Source organism: Apiospora kogelbergensis, assembly GCF_038363985.1.
Source record: "Apiospora kogelbergensis strain CBS 113332 chromosome Unknown utg000006l_segment0_segment0, whole genome shotgun sequence".
In the NCBI taxonomy this organism is placed as follows: Eukaryota; Fungi; Ascomycota; class Sordariomycetes; order Amphisphaeriales; family Apiosporaceae; genus Apiospora; species Apiospora kogelbergensis.
In genome coordinates, this window is record NW_027117423.1 from 4,479,506 (window position 1) to 4,499,006 (window position 19,501).

The following is a 19,501-nucleotide window of genomic DNA, read 5'->3' on the forward strand; positions in this document are numbered from 1 at the left end:
TACAATCCCAGCATTCTCACCAGATAAAGCTGTCATCACCCAGAGGCGGCTATCATGAAAACAGGCCACAGACTTACAGCACTGGTTCAATAGTGCAGCTTTCAATTTGAGGTCCAAGTGAGCGATGTTATACACTGGCAGTAATGAGAGATTTCTGAAGGCGGAAAATGAGGCTAGGACAACTAAGTATTCGAGCAGAGGGAGATTATCGATATCGCGAAGACACTCGAGCGGTTTGAAAGTACCATATTCATTTCTAGTCCCACACGTTGCCGAACAATCACCAACATACTCGGGCAATGTCGCATGAATACACCAACCAGGGAGATGCCGGAGTACCGGACCAATAGTTTCTGATATAATAGAAAGACATTGGCGTCATAATGAAAAGCAATTCAGGCTACGGATACTGGCCTATGGATCTGTCTAGGTGAACGATCAATGAGGGCAGTGGGATAAGCAATGCATAATCTAGGGGTATCAAGTCATTCATAAAAACGCCGAGACCGCCTTCATTCAGCCCACCGAAATCTTCCTGCCGCCCTGTGCCACCCTAGAGCTCCCGTCGGGAAGACGCGACATGACGCAGTACGGCTCCCGGTCGCGACTGCTCATGCTGGCCAATGCGAAGCTGTCGGTGTTATGGGCAAAGTATAGGTAATAGCCCTTGGGCGTCTTCTTGACCGACATGACCCCGATGGCCCCGGCGCTGGTCGAGTACTTGACACCAGGGTGCTGCTGGAAGTCGTGAACGACGAAGCCCTGCAGAATGGCGCTCTCGTCCTCTTCCGGGACGTCGACCCCTCTAGGCCCTCGCCGGGTTCCCTGGTACAGGCGCTCGGCGCACTTCTGGGCGGCCATGGTCGTCGCCATGTGCTCACCGGTGCCGCTGGTCACCGAAGCCACCGTGATGCCATCCGGATCGTCTTCGCTGGCCGGCACGACGGCGGTGCCGATGCCGACAAGGGCGGCCGGGCCGACGCGGCCACGGAACTTCATGCCAATGCCGCCAGAGGAAGAGGCCGCAGCTATGTGGCCGTGCTGATCAATGGCTATGGCGCCAACCGTGTCGGTAATGTTGTCGTCGTCCCGGAGTGCAGCATCGACGTTATTCGGAGGCTCGGTGACTTCGTCGAGATCTATTCTGTCGTCCTCATGGCCATCCGAGTTTTGTGAGGCGCCGCTGTTGTGGCTTATGAATCGTGGCCGCTTGTTGAGAGATGACACATCAACCGCCGGCGGGCTGGGTTTTGGGGCGGCTGCCGAGCCGAGGAGGTGCAGGTTGAAGACACCGCGTTCCTGAGGCAGGTGTCGACTAGGGCTGGGAAGAGGCGATTGAGGGGTTGAGGCGTTCCTAGGAGAGTGAGAGTTGGGATTCTCCAGCGGCGTACCAGGCTGGCCCGGAGAGTCTGGCTGCCCCTCGTTCCACATGCCTGTCATGATAGCATTGGTATGGTCGCGCTGGTCCGTCTTGTTGCTTCGCGTGTTTTGATCTGAAGGCGAAGGCCTCTCTCCAAGCTTGGCTCGCTTGAGGTCATCGTTCCAGCGATTGTAGCGATCCAGGGCATTGCGCGAGATAAGGAGTTCATTAGGAATAACCGGGATCTTTCGTTCCCACGCAAAGTCTTTGGCGCCGACGCCGATGAGAAGGTTGGGAGGAACGCGTCGCAAAGAGAGGGGCTCGTTGCTGGCGTCGAGGACCAACTTGGCCAGGCTAACGGGATTTTTTATGTCTGGGAAAGGGAGTCGGTCAGCTTGAAGCAACGATAAGATGCCAAAGATAATCCTCACTAGGGACGGCACCACACGCGCCACTTCTGCCAAAGTGATCTACCACGGTGGCATCACACTCGACAACGCCGTCGATATTCAGGTTGCTGCCATAACCTGCGTTGGTAATCTCCATATCTTCTAGGACTCGGATGGCCGCTTCGACGGCGTTGGTAGCGGGAAGCCCGGCCTTGAGAAGGTTCATGCCGGCTCGTGCAGCACTGTAGATCGATCAGCATAAGGCTGGGATAATGGTGGACGACACTTACTCGCTACATGCTTGTAGGTGGATGCGTTCGTTGGCAGTACTGTGGTAGCCGGCGCCGGCATGTATGAAAATGGCGACGACAGGCGGTTTCATGCGCCTGGATGTGCGGTCTGCTCCGCCGTCAAGCCAGGCTCCCTGTGCCGGGTGCAAGACGGTTCTGGCATTGTGCCATTCCGGGACCGCAGTACCTTGAGGGAAGATGTCACGCTTAAATTCATCGTTAGGATCCAGCTCAACGCCCCCGTCAAACCCCCAGATGGAAGGACGACTAACGCGGTGAGAGGGAAATGTCTGGGCAGACTTGGGCTCGTCTTGGCCAAAGTTTCTCTTGCCCAAGTGGGACAAGTGGCTGTTCATCTGCCCGGCCTCCTGGGGAGAACGCTGCTTGTTGGCTTGGTCCGACATGGAAATGGCTGTTGCCGGCGAAGAAAAGATTGTCGCCGGTGAGCTTGTAGTTTGTAGAGGCTGTTGGAGTCAGACAGCGACGTTGAGTTGGGTTGCGGATTGTCTGGCGCCAGAGAAAGGGTTCCACGCAGGACTTGGCTATGACTTCTTCAAAGCGTGCGCCGCGGAAAAGAGCGCCCAGTAGATATAACGATATGGGCCAACTCCCGAGACGGAGTTGATGGTGGTTGAGGAAGAAACAGAGGTTGGTTGAGGTTTGAAGGGTTTCCACCTGGAGCCAAGCACCAAACTGGATGACCTCACTGTTCGGCTTTGGCCCTTTGGCTCTTTGGCCGGATGAATCAGATCAAGTCAAGTTTGGCTGTGGCTTCCTTGCTTCCTCCAGTTCTGGCGTGGAGTGCGCATTGAATATACGAGGTCTGTCTTGGTGCCTTCCTCACCTGGACGTTAGAGGACTGTTGGTACCATCATCATGAGCAGTGCAGTTTCACTATCAAAAACAAAAAGCCGTTACTACTTGCAGTGTCTTTTTTGTAATGCTATTTCGAGACCTTGGTGGACTTCAGATGGTCAAATGTGCAAACTCACCGGTGCTGGTTTATCAACATGATCATGATCATGACCACAATGTCAATCAAGGTGGTGGTGTTGTTGCCTGTCACAGTCATCTCGCACAGCACATCAATTGCACTGACTAATGTTAGGTAGCTAACCTTCTAACTCAGCTAAGCTCCCTGAACTTGGTGGGGCAAGCTTCTTCTTCTCTCAGCCAGACAGCTCGACCCCACCACGGTTCAGCCACTCAACCACCTGTGCTCAGTGGCCTCTGCCTGGCCAGCACCGCCACAACCCCCTACATCACAGCCCGAACGACGGCTTGCTGTTGCTGCTACTCCCTGCTACTCTGGCGATAGGCAACGTAATTATTATTCCCAAGTGTCGGGAGCCCCAAGACACCAGCTTTCCACCTCCCCCTTCCAACCCACGATCCGCCAGCTCGCCGTGCTCAGCACCCCCGACCCTGCAATTGCACTTTTGATCAGCTGGTGCTGCATCCAACCTCAAAATGGCGAACCAAACGCCGGCCGTTGTCATGGACAAGTACGTTACGCCTTCACCTCCCCCAACCCCGCAATCCCGACAGGCCGCCGCCTAAGCTGGAATCCGCGTGTATGCTGACTTGGATCTTCTGAACAACAGCGGTACGGGCTTTTCGAAGCTTGGTACGGAATCCCTCGATCCGACACCGCCCTTGCGCATCTTCCCCCTTGCTTACCTCGCGCGCCCTGGGCGTCTCTAGGTTTCGCCGGTAACGACTCGCCCTCCTTCGTCTTCCCGACCGCCATCGCAACGAAAGGCCCCGCCGGTGGTGCTGGTGGCACAGGCTCTGGCCGACCCGCCGTCGCGAACAAGCCCTCTTTCTTGACTGGAGGCGCCGGCCCCGGTGGGCATCTGTCGGGCAAGCGAGGAACCGAGGATCTCGACTTCTTCATTGGTGACGAGGCCATCGCGGCTTCAGGAGGACCAGGTAAGAGCCGAGAGCCAACTGTCAATTGACGACGAATCCGAGATCGGCTGCTGAATCGAACCGCGCGCAGGATACGGATTGCACTACCCCATCCGTCACGGCCAAATAGAAAACTGGGTATGGGCTCCCTGAGAACCGACAAACAAGCGGGAACAGACAACTGACGCCGGGACAGGATCACATGGAGCGCTTCTGGTCAAACTCCATCTTCAAATACCTGCGAGTCGAGCCTGAGGATCACTACTTCCTCTTGACAGAGCCTGTAAGTTGAGCTCTGGATACTCGAGCAAGCCGCCCCCTGAGATAGTGACTGACCGCCCCCAACACAGCCTCTGAACCCTCCCGAGAACCGAGAAAACACGGCCGAGATCTTCTTCGAGTCTTTCAACTGCGCCGGCCTCTACATTGCCGTCCAGGCCGTGCTGGCCCTTGCTGCCTCGTGGACGTCGGCCAAGGTGTCGGATCGCTCGCTCACCGGTACCGTCATCGACTCTGGTGACGGTGTCACCCACGTCATCCCCGTCGCCGAGGGCTATGTCATCGGCTCCTCGATAAAGTCGATCCCCATCGCCGGCCGAGACATCACCTACTTCGTCCAGTCGCTGCTCCGCGACCGAGGCGAGGCCGACAGCTCGCTGAAGACGGCCCAGGAGATCAAGGAGGAGCACTGCTACGTGTGCCCCGACATTGTCAAGGAGTTCTCCCGGTACGACCGCGACCCGACCAAGTTCGCCAAGCACGTGGTCCGCCAGCCCGGCGGCCGCGAGGTGACGGTCGACGTCGGCTACGAGCGCTTCCTGGCGCCCGAGATCTTCTTCAACCCGGAGATCTACTCGTCCGACTTCCTGACGCCGCTGCCCGTCGTCGTCGACAACGTCATCCAGCAGAGCCCCATCGACGTGCGCCGGGGCCTGTACAAGAACATCGTGCTGTCGGGCGGCAGCACCCTCTACAAGGACTTCGGCCGCCGCTTACAACGCGACATCAAGCACCTGGTCGACGCCCGCATCCGCGCCAGCGAGGTGCGCAGCGGCGGCGCGCGCAGCGGCGGCCTGGAGGTGCAGGTCATCACGCACAAGCGCCAAAGACACGGTCCCTGGTTCGGAGGCAGCTTGCTGGGACAGACGCCCGAGTTCCGCTCCTACTGCCACACCAAGGCCGAGGTTCGTTGCCCCCCTCCTTTTGCCATTCCGTCTCTCGGCGTCCCCATGCTAACACGCACGCGAACAGTACCAAGAATATGGACCCAGTATCGTCAGAAGATTCGCTTTGCTTGGAGGTCCGGGTGGCTCTTAGATTTCTACCCTTCTTTTTCACGGGCGAAAGGGGGTTTAAAAACTTCATGTATAGGAGAAGCCGGTGGCGAATACAACACCATGATCAATTTACGACATCCACCTGCAGTGGCAATGGGGTTGAGTTTCTTTGCTCCCTATTCGATTCTCGTGTTTGGGCCTCCCCTTTTCCGTGATATGGGCAGTCATGCCATGGGTTGCCAGTAGAACCGTCGTGTGTCGTATGAAGCTGCAATCACATCTGCGTGTTTGAACTGACCAAGAGCTAATTCGCTTGCTTTTTCTTTTCTTCTTTCTTGGTTTTCTTTCCAGCATTTGCATTGATAGATTGCGTACGTGGTTTTAGCAATTGTCGACACCGTCCATTACTTCTTTCCTCCGCAGGACTCATCATCACCCAGTCAGTTGCCCTGAAGCTTCTGGCTGCTCGTAAGTAACGAGTACGGCTTGAAGTGCAGTGTTTTAATCAGTCGGTAGGCGCTGGTGGGCAAGCAAAAGTAAGTTTATATATGCGTAGCCATCCAAGGAGTCCTGGGCTGTGGCTACTTGTCTGTCTGCCTGTCTACCTATGCTGTTTCCCCCTCCAATTTCTAGCATATATACAAATCACCTGTATAACTTATTATGTGACAACACCATTATCCATATTATATGTCTCCCCCCATTGACACGTCCTTATTCACCCCACGAACCAACCTGTCCCTTCCTCTTCCACCCAGTACGATTTCTCCCTGCGATACGTAGGGAGCGTATTTGGTTTCCCAAAGATCGACCACCCTCCCCTAGCTTGTTGATACCACTTAGCCGGTGGCGGGTGGGTGGCAGGGGACCGCCGCCGCACATGGTGCTGGTGCTAGGTGGAGGGGGCGCCGCGGCCATAGCCCCCAGCCGCTCCTTCTCACGAGCAACCAAGGGCGGTTTCGTGACGGTTGGGGGCTTACAGGGACCGCCACCGCACATGGTGGATGTACTCTTGCCTGGTGGTGGTGGAGAAGGAGGAGGAGGTGGCGGCGCGGCGGCGGCGGCGACGGCGACTCCTTCCGGATCCCCGCCCCGGCGCGAGGGGCGTCGTAGGCGGCCGCCCGTCGCTTGGCCAAGATGGCGCGGGCGCTGCTGGGGTTGGGGCAGTAGCCCTTGTCGGTGTAGGACATGCAGAAGCCCTGGGAGCTGGAGCAGCAGGTCTGGGCGGCGCAGACCTGGCCGGGGTGGCAGTCGGCGTCCTTGGCGCAGTACGGGTTCGAGGCGGTGCCGCAGTAGCCGTCGCGGACGCACGCGAACGTGCCCTCGACGGTCGTGACGCACAGACAGCCGAGGTTGCCGTTGTTGCAGCTGCCGCTGACCGCGTAGGAGCCGCACTTGCCCCCGCCGGCGCAGCCGTACTGGATCGGCGCCGTGTACGTCGCCGTCGCCGTCTGCGTGACGGTCGAGGTGGGGAGGGTCGTGGTCGTGGCCGTGATGCTCCAGCCTGTCCACGCGTGTGTGAGTAACATAAACAAGGGGTGGGGATGAAAAGAGGGAAGGGGGTCTTACAGTTACAAGCCGAAGAGTAATGAGGCGTGGCCCCAGGAAAGACCTCGGTGCAGAAACTGGCGTAGGTCGGGATGGTGGCCGGAGCACGGATTTGCACGGGCTGGGCTGTTGGGGTAACAGCCGGAGCCGCCGTCACGACTACGTCTCGCTTTTGGTACGGGGATGAAGTGGTTGTAACCGTCGTGGTGGTAGTTGTAGTGCTATCATTTACCAGTCAATAAAATATGTCACTTCAATGAACGATATCGATGATACCAAGAGATAAAGAGAAAAGTAGAGGACGAATCGAAGGAAATAGATACGGAGACAGGGAGGGAGAAGGGCCTTACACCACTGCGGGAGTCACCGTAGTCGTCATGTAGCTGGAGCAGTCGGCTCTATGGATGGACTGCGCTGGCATGTCGGCCGCAGTCCGGGTGCCCGTCACGGCCCGCGCGCAGTTGTCGGCGTAGCAATAGTACGAGGTCTCGGCAAGCTGGACCCATACGCCAGGGGAAAACATTGCCGTTGGCATCCAAGGGAGCGGGTTCCTGGTTGTCCGCCGCCGCCAGGGGTCCGGCGAGGATGGAGAGTGCTACCAGGTACTTCATCGTGTCTGCTGCTTTCTGCCGTCTGTCTTGCTTCTGTTGATCTAATGGACGAGCTGTGGGGATGAGTGATGAGAAGAACATAGGTAGTTACTGCCGGGACTGCATGCTTCTTATATATTGCTTTGGAGCCGTGAAGACCTATCTCATCAGGTGCTAGCATGTTTTACACATCATTCTACAGGCGCGAGCTATCAAGCAAGCCACCGTGAGTCCAGACTGACCAGATTATACAGTATCGAAATATCAATCTACTTGGCTCCAGTCATCATGTATAAGTCAGAGTCTCCGTCTGTCTGGTATAAGTCGAGGTATACATCTCCGGCGGACCAAGAAGTGGGCCTTTTCTAGGCCAGAAAGGCTTTGTTTTAGGAGCACGGCGCCGCCTGAGGGTCCTGCATAAGTACAAACTCAACCAGACGCCTATATGTAGACGGAGCGGCATAAGCGAATCCGGAGATGCACCTTGGCGGGCTCTGGATACCCACGAGAGTTTCCGTAGACCGGACGGGGACCTTGACGGAGTCCCTGATGGGTGCCCCGAACCAGGCAATGACTAACATAGTATGGCCCGAACGTAAGTGTCGGCCCAGACCTTGTTCAGTAGCACGAAATCCGGCAATATGGTCAACATGGCTAGAATCTGTCGCCTCGCCCTACGTGCATTCGGGCCGCCCAGCTGGTGCTCGCCTTGCCGTATGGTTTTGGAAGTACGCTGTAGAGACGCACTAAAGGTTAGGCCGAACCCAGCCGGCCATAGTCTCCAGCCACCCGCAATTTCGGCAAGACCATAACTTGTAAGTGTATTAGATAGTGCAGAGGCCATGGAGGATTGGGAATGAGCCGGCTATCATATATAGGCGACGGCCAATTTGAGTAGGCAGATGACTAAGCAGCGTCCTACTTATAACTATGGCCTCGAAGTCTCACCGCGTCAGGCCAGAAGATGGTGTTGTCTTCCGGCATGGATTGGCTTCTACTCACCGGTGCAGCTTATGGACACCGCAATTTGGATGTTTCTTTGGAAGACGTTTAATTGAAGCAAGGATGATAGAGGCAACATGGTGAAGAGGTGAAGACAGCAACGGTGGTGGGGTTATGTTCTGAAACGTGGCACCAGCCAACTCCTATATATACGAGCACATATGGACACGCGCTAGACGGGGGAGCGTCTAGACTCTAGAGCGCGAAAGCTGAACATCCCATTTCACATGTCGCCGTCCCAGTAGGCCGTCCAGGGGCCCGTCGCAAACGGCAGGCTGATAGATAATTCGGACGACAAGCAGAATCAGAATCCAACAACGAACAAGCTACTGTCGAAACAATTGCAGATCTGATGATGCGTCTCTAACCTTTGCCGATCTCGTTTCAACTTCCCCACCCCTTGCCCTCTTACATCTGGAGTTTCACGGGGGCCTGCCCAGGGGAGAGGGAAATCCAGAAAAAGCACCCGCGCTCAACTCCAACAAGGCTATGGTGTTACATGGCGATGCGCCGTGGTGACCAAACCAACCCCAAGTGAATTTAAATCTCTGCCCGCATCGAAACCTCCGCAAGTCCCACTCCCCGTGACCAATGGGTTTATTTGGGTAACAGGCCATTTACTTCTACGACCGCAATCGCTGCATTCGCATTAAGGTTAGACATCGAACTCTTACGCATCGCCGCATTCGACATCAGATGGACGAATACGGCGGTTCTCCCCGCCGCTCGCGGCCCACGTCGCTCAAGAGCGAGCGGCGGGCGTCGTGGCGCTCCAAGCCGGGCGACCCGCGGGACTCGCTGCGGCTGGAGCTGCGGGACTCGCTGCGCGTGGTCGAGAAGCGCAACTCGCTGAACTCGATCACGCCGACGAGCGGGCTCGAGTTCCTGGTGCGGCGCGGGGTCGAGGGGCTGCACCGGGTGCCGTCGCCCATCTACGACGACGAGGGCAACCTGGTCGAGCCGCCGCCGGGGTCGCCGCTGATCCGCAGCGCCATCATGCCGCTCGAGACCATGGCCGAGCGCATGCGCGAGAAGTGGGACGTGGTCAACGGCGTCGCCGCCGCCGACCCCAACGCGCCCAGCCGCCTCATGGCCCTGCCCACCGAGCTGCACTACCTCATCATCGACCAGCTGCGCCTCGGCGACGTCGAGCGCCTGCGCCGCACCTGCCGCTTCTACCACGACCTGCTGACGCCCGCCTTTGTGCGCGAGCTGTTCGGCGGGCCGCAGGCGCTCGCCCTGCAGTTCGCCGGCGTCTGCCAGGTGTGCCACTACATGCCCGACGACGACGCCAACATGACCGAGACCACGCCCGCCCTCATCCTGCAGCCCGGCTCCCACCCGCTCACCTCCAAGTGCTTCCGCTGCAGCGTCCGCGCCCGCGACCTGCACGTCGGCGACGCCGTCGTGCTGGCCAACGCGGGCCGCGCCTGGGTCTGCCGCTGGTGCGGCTGGCCCGTCGTCGGCGGCACCCACAGCGGCGACAGCGAGCAGTTCCACGGCGCCTGCTACGAGCGCTACTACCGCGTGCTCTGGTGTTTCCTCATGTTCGGCTTCGCGCAGTTCTCCGTCGGCGTCGTGGCCGGGGCGCTGAGCCTGGCGTACTTCCGGCAGGACCTGGTCGTGTTCGTGCCGGCCGTGGTATGTCGCCGCCCCCATTTTCCTAAAAACACATACGTCGTATGATGACTCTGAATTCTTACTGATGACCGAGCTTCGCAGATCAACTTCGTATTACTGTGGGTGTGCATGGCGTTCCTCATTCTTCGGGGCAACTACGTGAGGACGTATCACTGGGTCGCGCTGGTCGAGCTCACGATCCTCGGGCTATGGATACCGCCACTTTATATGGTGGCCAAGAACCTGGAAGTACACCTTGCCAGCCCGATACGAGCGGCTACCATTGCGGCCCTTGTGTTCTTCGCCGTGAATATGTAAGTTCTTCTGTAGGTTTTCCTCTCATCTCTGCATGTTACTGACTCTCGCGTTCTAGGCTGTTCCGACTGCTTAACTGCATTGGCAACGTCCTCCTAATGTTTGAGTATAATTTGACCAAACACTACATGCCCGAGATACCCTTGAGGCGGCGCGTACTGAACTACCTGATAACGGGATTGATTTATTGGACGTATCCGCAATGCGTCGAGCAGAAATACCCGCCCGACTTTAATTAATGGGAGTGGCACCTCCTCCAGTAATGATTTAGATAATGATAAACCTCAACTCCCAATACATATGGAGTATTCTTTAGTAGACTCGAATCTGTGACAGTGTTTGGAGCACACCACTGTACCTTTAACTCTAGCTGTTCCAATCTGGCCACATAACAGAGGGCAACGCCGGCTTGTCTCCGAACCGCATCGCTCACACCTCGGCGATTTCGACACACTATATTTCGCCCGCGATGTCTTCATTTTCCCCACTTGCCGCTTGGTCGCTTGCGCATTTGCTCTCGGAAACCTTATTTAGACCTCCCTCAGACCCATCACGATCAGTTGGTGGAGTCGCTGACTCGGCCGCTTCGGCTAGATCTACCGAGAGAGAGGAGCCTGGAAGAAAGTAGTTCGCGGGGGGACTTTGCCAGTATATGAAGCAGTGGGAAGGGTTTGGCTCTCGAGGGCAGGATGATGCTGGGTTTGCGTTGCGCGACTGACTAATATCCAGTTGCTCGGATTGTTCGGGCGGTTTGACCTGTGCCTATTGGAGAGGGATGTATTAACAAGCACCAGCTACTGCCATACGAACAACTTGGCAAACCCTGATCACCCAAATTTGACATCATAAATTGCCAACCACGGCAGCTTTATGATAAATGCATTCGCGGTGACTCAAAGGCTCCGATTAGTGATGGCATACGTAAAAGACACGGCTCCAAGGGTCTGCAGCGGCGCAAACCGGTACACATGCTCCCCGCGGCATCGCCCGGCCACCCCCTGTTGGAGGGATTGAGCGGGGAGCATCGTCCCACTGCCGAAACCTGGTCAGGCCATCCGAACCTACCATCAGGAGACCACACGGACAGCCCAGCTGCAGGAAACGAGAAAAGCAGCATGGAAAAGATGACCAGCGCATCCAATAGTCCGCTATGATCATTCATAAAGTACGAGGAGGGACCGGGGGGCCAAGGAGGGCTCCAGATATTTCTTTATTTCACATGATGCATACCCCAATGTGACCCCGTGGACGGGGGAGGGATCCCCCAATAAATAAATCTGGACGAGGGCCCTGGTCGTCCTCGGTTCTCGATGCTTACGAGTTACCTTCAAGACTCCTTGAAACAGACATTCCCAAGCCATCACTTTGCACAGGCTACATATGTCCACATTCTTCATGTTATCATCACCACCGTCGCACTACCCCGTCACCGGCGTCCCCGAGACGTTCCCCGAACCACCCCATCACCACCACCCGCCGCAGCACAGCAGCAGCCCGATGCCGTTCCTCTCCACGGCGGGCCAGAAGGTGGGCCACCTGTTCCAAGACATGATGCACCCCCGCGCGGCGGCCGAGGTGCGGAGCCCCTGCACCGACATCCGCGAGAGCGACGACGCCTACTTCATCGACGTCGAGCTGCCGGGGGTCGTGACGGACGCCATCCGGCTCAACTGGACGACCTCGCGCGTGTTGCTGGTCGAGGCCGACGCCCAGCGCCCGCCCGAGACGGTCGAGGAGGAGGAGGAGGCCGAGGACGGCGGCGACCTCACGCGCGTCTGGTCCCACGACGACAACTGCCGCCAGTGCACCCAGCAGTGGCACCACCACCACCACTACCACCCCGAGGACCGGACGGCCGGCGGCGAAGGGTTGCGGGTCGTCCAGCGGCAGGACAAGTTCAGGCGGAGCGGCAGCTTCGGGGGTTTATGAATGGTGGTGGCCAAAACAACAACAACAGCGCCGGGAGTTTCAACAAGAGGAGGAGCAGCATGTTCAGCTTCGCCAGCAACGGCAGCGGCAGCGACGGGAGCAGCGGCAGCTGGAAACACCCCTTCCACTTCCTGATGCGGGAGCGGCGGGACTGCGCCTTTGCGCGCGCCTTCAGCTTCCACGTCGACGTCGACCAGGGGCACGTCACCACCGAGGTCAGGGACGGCTTGCTGCACATGCGGGTCCCCAAATTGTTCTTGGATGACGAGTTGTCGGAGATCGAGACGTGAGCAGTGTCGTCGTCGGTGGCTTTGTATCTGTATAACTGGTTCACGAATACCGAGAAGGGCGGATGGGTGGCGGGCGACCGAGCCTCAGACGAAGCCACCCAGTCCTGGAAGCTGGGCTTGGTATCTGTATTTTTTCTGACTTGAAAGCGTTTGGAGTTTGGGGATGTTGGGATTGGCTCACTTGGATTGATGGAGGAAAACGGCATGGCGGTCTGCATGGCGCCCGGTGTTATTCTTGTCACATTGCATTACAGCCGCTTGCAGTTACCGCTTCAGGTCTCGCCGCCCTTCGATACTTGGGGCCTTAAAAGTTGAATATATCTCACCTAATCGACACTGTTAATAAAACTGTTAATAAACCACCACCCGAACTATGTCTTTACATTTCAATGGTTAAAACTAAGGAGCCCAGCCTATACACAGGGGGTATGTTGGCAATTATAGAGGGTTCGAGCACGTTGTAATTCAAGATATGATCGATTTGGGTATACTAGTCTATATATGGCGTTCCAAGTACACGCGAATCTTCCGCCCTTCCACTCGAGACGTACATGCAACGAGCGCCGCCGCCAGCCTTGCCCTTTAGAAGTTCCAGCTGTTGGAGTCTAGGGCACACGCAATGTTTCTTCTTCCCCTTCTTCATCAGATCTCCATGCCCCACCGGGGAGCGTTGATAATGAAGCCCATCAAGCAGCCCGAGATGATACCGGCGCACGGCAGGGTGATGATCCAGCCGCCGTAGATCCAACCGATCATGCGCCAGTTGAGGGCACGCCAGTCGCCGTTGCACAGGCCGACGCCGACGACGGCGCCGGTGATGCACTGGGTAGTGGAGACGGGCAGCTCTGCAGGAACAAACAAAGTCAGTTTTGCGTAGGGGATGAAGCGGATGACGAGTGGGGGCACACATACTGAGACGAGTGGCAATGATGATGGTGATGGTGCTGCCAAGCTCCATGGAGAAGCCACGAGAGGGCGAATGCAGGGTCAGCTTGTTGCCCAGGTTGGACATGATACGGTACCCGTAGGTCCAGAGGCCGATGGCGATACCCGCACCGCCGAAGACGAGGATCCAGATGGGCACGTTGGACTTCTTGCCGGGCACCTGGCCTTCGTTCCAGATCTGGTAGATGGTGGAGTAAGGGCCGATGGCGCTAGAAAAGGTGTGTATATGTTAGCAAAAAGGTAGAAAGACGGACAAGGATAGGGGAAGGAATCGGTGGGAAACACGACATACTTGGACACATCGTTGGCGCCGTGGGTGAAAGAGGCGGCACAGGCCGTCAGGATCTGCAGGAAGGTGTACATGAACTCGGCCTTGTTATTGTAGTGGGCCGAGTGGGCGTGCGTCTCCTCGAGGTCGCCCGAGAGCAGGTCCTTCTTGTGTTGCATGCTGACGACGTCGCGGTCGACGCCGTTAAACAGGAGCTTCTTGACCCACCAGAAGGCCACGGGTGCCTGGTACCACTTGCCCTCGGGCTTGGGCCCGACGATGCCCTTCTTCAGCATGGGGTGGTCTTCGTGTTTCTCTCCTTGTTGCTTCTGATGTTCCTGCGAATGTGTCTCGGAGTCGATGGCGGAGTCGACCACTTTCTTCTCGGCCTGTGTCTCGCCGGCACCGGCCGAGGCGGACTCTTCGTCGCCATGGGGTCCACGGTGGGCCATCCGCTTCGCCTCGAGCTCCTCGCGCGTCAGGTGGCCCTCGTAGTAGTTCTGGACGGGGCCGCCGAACGCGGCGGGCGGCGGGGGGCACGGGCCCGCGTTGCAGCAGCAGCGGACCCTGGGCCAGGTGGTACCAGCGCAGCTGCCAGTCCTCGAGGACGACGACGCGGTAGATCCAGGGCAGGATGAAGGCGGAGGCGAGGGCGGCGAAGCCCGCGCCGGCGCCGATGATGGTGCCGATGAGCTCGGGCTCCGTCAGGTTGATGGTGTAGCCGCCGCCCTTCCAGAGCAGCAGCATGCAGATGAGCGAGGCCGTCAGCCAGAAGTAGACGGGGATGGCGAACAGGGCCATCTTGACGGGGTCGCGGCGCAGCATGACGCCGTACTTGGTGAGGAGAAACATGATGGCGCCGAAGACGCCCGCGATGCCCGGCGCGATGATCCAGGCCAGGAAGACCTGGACGACGCCGCCGTTGATGACGGCGCTGGCGGGGCCCTCCTTGACCCAGATGACGCCGCCCGCGCCCAGGGACGCGACGCCCATGCCGATGACGCCGCCGAGGATCGAGTGCGTCGTCGAGACGGGCAGGCCGATGCGCGTCGCGATGGTGAGCCAGACGGACGACCCGATGACGGCGCACGTCATGCCCAGCATCAGCAGCGCCGGGTTGTCCTTGAAGTGGTCCGTCTGCACGATGCCCGTGCGGATGACGTCGGTGATGCGGGCCCCCACGCCCACGGCGCCGGTGAACTCCATGATGGCGGCGAGCACCATGGCTTGGACCAGGGTGACGGATCGGGAACCGACCGACGTGGCCCACGAGTTGGCGACATCGTTGGCACCTGGATTGTCATTCGAGAGGTCTCGTCAGTGGCTGTTTCTTATCCTTGTCTTTTTAGACTGAAGAAGAAACGAGAACAGGGGATACTTACCGATGTTCCACGCGTCGAGGAAGGCGAAGATGGTGCCGATGGCAAAGAGGTAGTCGAATTGATGCAACACAGGCATCTTGTCGGTCTTGGTCGAGCCAAAAAGATCCCAAGTCTAAGTGGCTAGCGTCTCTCTTTGGACGACAAGCAGTGACACGCGGATCACTGGCTGAGATGCGACTGGGGAGAGGAAAAGCTCAGCTGCAAAGATGAGGCGTTGGGCGCGTTTATATAAATATATGTATGCAGGCATGCAGGTTTCTACTGGAACAGGGTGGTTACATGCCCATCTGTGGACCAGGCTGCCGATCCCAGGGAACTGGTTCGGGATGCATGTTTCTGGACGACATCAACACATGCTCAGCAGCACGTAACTGGGAACCCACGATGTCCAAGTTCTGGCTCCATTCAGCTCCTCGGTCGCCCCTTACGGACGACAGAGCAACTAGAAGAAACCGACCAATAACGCTGGTCAACGAGAGGGCGTGTTCGACTTGATCAAAAGTGAATATTGGACCTCGTATGTTTTAGAGTCTTGGTGTTTTCTTGGGAGATATCTGCCCAGAGTTGGCATCTGCACTAGGCGGGTAGGTTGGCTGCAGCTCCAATGTTTTGGTGCACACCTTGAGGCGGGCTGAAAAAAACCACCCATGGAGGGACTTGGTTCTCAGAGGCGAACTCTTGGGTTGCCCGGGTGCCGTCCTAGCCGTTGGCTCGCCCGGGCTGATATGTACTGCCAAATACCAAGATATCAGATCCCCAGACATCGCACAGCCAAACTGCGCATATAACCGTATACGGCGACCGAGGGTGATGAAAAGAGTAAAAGGCCCGTTTGAAACAGAACATTCTTTCCAGAGTTCTTGCAACAGCGGGTTGAGGTGGCGATACCAGAGGCCTTGAGCCAAGTCCGGGAAAAGATGACGTCCAGGTATTCCTGGGCATTGGCTGATGCGTCGTAGAGTCTGAGGACGGAATCCTGTCCTACTCTGGCTTGCCCTCTTCCATCTGTGCCCTCGTAGTCCAGCCGATACCAACCGATGCCACGATTTAGCTAGAAAGAGTCATTCATCTCCGGAATGATCCTTTCGTGGAAGTGGGAGTCGTTTTCCCCATGAGTGTGGCCGCTTTGCTCTGGGCATTGCCTGTTGAATCGGGACGAACCCATGTTTCTTGTCTCTCCCGCAGCGAATGAACAGGCAGTCCGTCGGACCTGCTTAGTCGAGCCGAGAGATTTCATGAACCTGAGGGCCTTGGCTGGTGGCTTGGCGGGTGGTGCCCTTTTATATGTATGTCGTCTTGTTGACGAGGAGGAAGAGTTGAGGCTCTTGGCGGGTCCATATCGCCCAGCCCAAACAAGCACCCTATGAGAGAGCTTGATTCCTCCACGTGTGCTCAGAATAAGGCCTTATTAGTGGATTGCCATCTTGGCCGTCGAGCTGTGTGTGAATGTGCCAAGAGCCGCTTCCATCCTTGCAGCCTCCACTTTCCCTGTTCGCCCGCGTCTGCCGCTTCGGTTGGTTGCCGGTGCAAGTTGCTTTTGATGAGTCCAGCTTTGTGAAAATAAGTCTTGAAAGTGGCCAAGCCAAGGACCCTGAATACTGCCATGATAAGATAGGTCGTAGCTGTCAGGCCCAATGTACGAGGGGCTGGAGTTGGACGTCGGCGTCAGACGTGCTGCCGATGATAGTCCTGTCCTCGGCGCTCATGGACTTGTAAAAATTTAGACTGATCGGTGCCAGTGCCCAGAGAGGGATCCCCTATGTGATATAACAGATGGAACCCGAAAGCTTCCCCGAAATTCGCACTCTTATCCCCAAAAGTCTTGCTATTAGTCACGTTTCTAATGATCTTGGTCGCTGGGATGCCATGTTGTCATTGCATGAATCCCTTGTCTCAGTGTATTGTATTGGGCGTAGAAAAGCCATAGCTTTCAGATCCGATTCTGGCCCGTTATGCATATTGTGCCATATTTTTCATTTGTGGAGATGTCTATTCGACTCGAAATCATCTTTGCTGCCGCCGCCCTCTAACCTCCAGCATCTATCCGCCGATGCAACCCCGGGGTATCAAAATGCCCAGCCATCTATCTTGCATTGGGGGGCTCATTGGCCAAATCAAAATACACATATACACACACACACATCCTCTCTCTCTCTATCTCTTGCTCATTAAAGATTCCGCTCAAGACTTGTTGGTCTTGATATCTACTAGAAGGCTCATCTGTGCGAGCCACTTCCTCGCAAACTCCTCCTCGCTGAACCGGGTCGCCGAAACACGGGCCCTCTTTCTGACCGAGAGGGGATCGGGCAGTGACAAGGCCTTCTCGAAACCCTCGGCAAACTCGGTGGCAGTGGTGGCGTGGAATCCTGATACTGTTTTAGCTGGTGTTCAAGATAGTCCAGTGCAGAAGAGGGGGTGGGGATAAAACTGTACCTGTAGGTTCTCCATCGACCTTGATGACGATGTCCAGCTTCGGGCCGCCACTGTCGTGCACCACGGCGATCAGACCGGCGGCCTGGTACTCGACCACGCCGATGCCGAAATGCTCGTTCCACATGCCGTTGACGCCGACCGAGGCCCTGCTCAGCCACATGAGGATGTCGGGCCACGAGGCGTCCAGCTGGAAGGTGACGCGGTCCTTGATCTGCAACTCATTGACCAGCAGGCGCAGCTGATAGACGCGCTTCGAGTCGCTGTCGTCGCGGACGCTGCCGACGAGGACCAGCTTGGCGTCTTTCGAGGCCTCGCTCTTGGAGTTGACGAACTCGGCGAAGGCGTCGAGGATGAGCGTGTGGTTCTTCTCGGGCCGGAACTGGGCGATGTAGAGCAGCACCTTTTCGCGGCGCTTCTCGCTCTTGGGGTCCACTTCGATCTGGGCGGCGAGCTCGCTGACGGCGCAAGGCGGGTAGACGACGGCGATGGGGTGGTTCTGCTTCCGGTTCTGGCGGCGGGGGCCCCACAGCTTCTGGATGTGGTCTTGGGTCCAGGTCGAGTTGGTCATGACGACGTCGACCGAGGCGCCCATCCAGGAATAGGTGGCCGCAAAAAGCTTCCAGTAGAACATCTTGGCCTGGCCCCGGAAGCCTACACCCTGGCCGGCATTCACCCCCTTATCGCCGACGGCCTTGGTAGGATCGAGCGAGTCCAGCATGTCGGTGGAAATGGTGGGGTAGTGGACGTAGGCGCCCGTAGGCATCTGAGGAAACAGGATCTTGCTAAGACCGAGCACAAAGGCGTATCCCATGGTGTCGACGAAGATGTCGGGCACCAGCAGGGAGAAGGCATCCCAGCCCAGCACCAGCGAACCGAGAGATTGGCCAAGCAGAGTGAAGTGCGGCCAGGTCGAAGAGAGCACCCAGTGTCGTGTGGAAAGGTACAGGAAGGTGACGGTGGGCGGGTGGATGTGGATGCTGAAGGTGTTCTCGACCCTGATGAGCATCTTCTCCTTGTTCACGTCGTGGTCGCCCGTGTACACGACGCACTTGGCCTTGGGCCATCTCTTCTGCGTCGCCCGGATGGCCGCCCACAGGACCCGCTCGCCGCCGCCGCCGGCATTGCAGAAGGGGTGGAAGAAGCCGACGATGCCGTCCCAGTCCTGCTCGCCCTTCTCTCCGTTGTGCGAGGAGCCCAGCACGGACGCCTCGATGTTCTCCCAGTCGTTGTCGAGGCTGCTTCTGCTGTCGCTGCTGCTGCTGCCGCTGCCGCTGCCGCTGCCGCCGCTCTTGCTCGACGAGCGCTTTTCGGCGTGGGCCTTCTCGTCGTCCTCGGTGAGGCGTATTATGAGGGAGCGGCGGCCGTCGGTCTTCTTGCGCAAGTACCAGCCCAGCGTGGTGCCGACCGTGTTGGCGAGGGCGTGGAACAGGACGGGCACGCCGTAGTTCCACAGCAGCACCGCGGCGAAGGGCGTGCAGGCGAGCGCAAGGATCGTGTAGAGTGCCGTCGCGAGCGCCATGGTGTTTTCTTCCTTCCTCGAATTGGGGTTGTAGTGCACGACGACACACACACGGTAGGAAGTTCGGAAGTGGGAGCGGCCAGTCGTTCGTCGGGAAGTCTTAGTAGGCGGGGATTGTGGATATGGATCTTTGCTGTAACGAATGGATCCCACGAACGTGGTTGTGCGCTTGCTTGGGTTTGGGTGGCCCGGTTCGTGAAGTTCGGCGCACCAAAGGCGGGGGGACAAAAGTCGGTTCGTGCCTGTTCAGGCTGGGGTGCAGTGGTCGCTTTCGCCCATGGATCGATTATTTGCCGCTGCTGTCGGAAGAAGGAGGAGAAAGAGGGAAAGAAAGAGACCTGGGCGAGTCAGAGAAGGTGCAGACAGAGGGTGTCAAGAAGAGGTTTACGCTGTCATTAAGTCAACGATGGGACGAAAATGGGTGCGCCCAGAA

At 57.6% G+C, this 19,501-nt stretch overlaps 8 protein-coding genes across 8 annotated transcripts; 4 read left to right on the forward strand and 4 right to left on the reverse strand.

Annotated features, from left to right (window-relative positions):
- Window positions 1-516: 516 nt before the first annotated feature.
- PG998_010289 (threonine aspartase) lies at window positions 517-3,111 on the reverse strand (the record flags this gene model as incomplete). Its single annotated transcript, XM_066877105.1, has 4 exons — window positions 517-1,754; window positions 1,792-1,991; window positions 2,040-2,486; window positions 3,032-3,111. The coding sequence occupies 4 exons, from the start codon at window positions 3,109-3,111 to the stop codon at window positions 517-519; spliced, it is 1,965 nt and encodes a 654-aa protein (XP_066729261.1).
- Window positions 3,112-3,418: 307 nt separating this feature from the next.
- On the forward strand, window positions 3,419-5,267 carry PG998_010290 (actin 3; the record flags this gene model as incomplete). Its single annotated transcript, XM_066877106.1, has 7 exons — window positions 3,419-3,544; window positions 3,644-3,666; window positions 3,744-3,971; window positions 4,042-4,088; window positions 4,147-4,233; window positions 4,301-5,134; window positions 5,202-5,267. Exons 1-7 carry the CDS (start codon window positions 3,510-3,512, stop codon window positions 5,265-5,267), a joined length of 1,320 nt encoding a protein of 439 aa, XP_066729262.1. The 5' UTR covers window positions 3,419-3,509.
- Window positions 5,268-6,066: 799 nt separating this feature from the next.
- PG998_010291 (uncharacterized protein) lies at window positions 6,067-7,298 on the reverse strand (the record flags this gene model as incomplete). Its single annotated transcript, XM_066877107.1, has 3 exons — window positions 6,067-6,731; window positions 6,803-6,996; window positions 7,126-7,298. The coding sequence occupies 3 exons, from the start codon at window positions 7,296-7,298 to the stop codon at window positions 6,067-6,069; spliced, it is 1,032 nt and encodes a 343-aa protein (XP_066729263.1).
- Window positions 7,299-9,063: 1,765 nt separating this feature from the next.
- PG998_010292 (uncharacterized protein) lies at window positions 9,064-10,541 on the forward strand (the record flags this gene model as incomplete). The annotated part of the gene is made up of 3 exons (XM_066877108.1): window positions 9,064-10,008; window positions 10,090-10,301; window positions 10,361-10,541. The coding sequence occupies 3 exons, from the start codon at window positions 9,064-9,066 to the stop codon at window positions 10,539-10,541; spliced, it is 1,338 nt and encodes a 445-aa protein (XP_066729264.1).
- A 1,141-nt stretch (window positions 10,542-11,682) lies between these two features.
- PG998_010293 (uncharacterized protein) lies at window positions 11,683-12,231 on the forward strand (the record flags this gene model as incomplete). Its single annotated transcript, XM_066877109.1, has 1 exon — window positions 11,683-12,231. One exon carries the CDS (start codon window positions 11,683-11,685, stop codon window positions 12,229-12,231), a length of 549 nt encoding a protein of 182 aa, XP_066729265.1.
- Window positions 12,232-12,290: 59 nt separating this feature from the next.
- Window positions 12,291-12,521, forward strand: PG998_010294 (HSP20-like chaperone; the record flags this gene model as incomplete). The annotated part of the gene is made up of 1 exon (XM_066877110.1): window positions 12,291-12,521. The coding sequence occupies one exon, from the start codon at window positions 12,291-12,293 to the stop codon at window positions 12,519-12,521; it is 231 nt and encodes a 76-aa protein (XP_066729266.1).
- Window positions 12,522-13,163: 642 nt separating this feature from the next.
- On the reverse strand, window positions 13,164-15,192 carry PG998_010295 (phosphate-repressible phosphate permease; the record flags this gene model as incomplete). The annotated part of the gene is made up of 5 exons (XM_066877111.1): window positions 13,164-13,366; window positions 13,434-13,675; window positions 13,759-14,222; window positions 14,275-15,026; window positions 15,117-15,192. The coding sequence occupies 5 exons, from the start codon at window positions 15,190-15,192 to the stop codon at window positions 13,164-13,166; spliced, it is 1,737 nt and encodes a 578-aa protein (XP_066729267.1).
- Window positions 15,193-17,297: 2,105 nt separating this feature from the next.
- PG998_010296 (uncharacterized protein) lies at window positions 17,298-19,068 on the reverse strand (the record flags this gene model as incomplete). Its single annotated transcript, XM_066877112.1, has 2 exons — window positions 17,298-17,482; window positions 17,550-19,068. 2 exons carry the CDS (start codon window positions 19,066-19,068, stop codon window positions 17,298-17,300), a joined length of 1,704 nt encoding a protein of 567 aa, XP_066729268.1.
- Window positions 19,069-19,501: the final 433 nt, after the last annotated feature.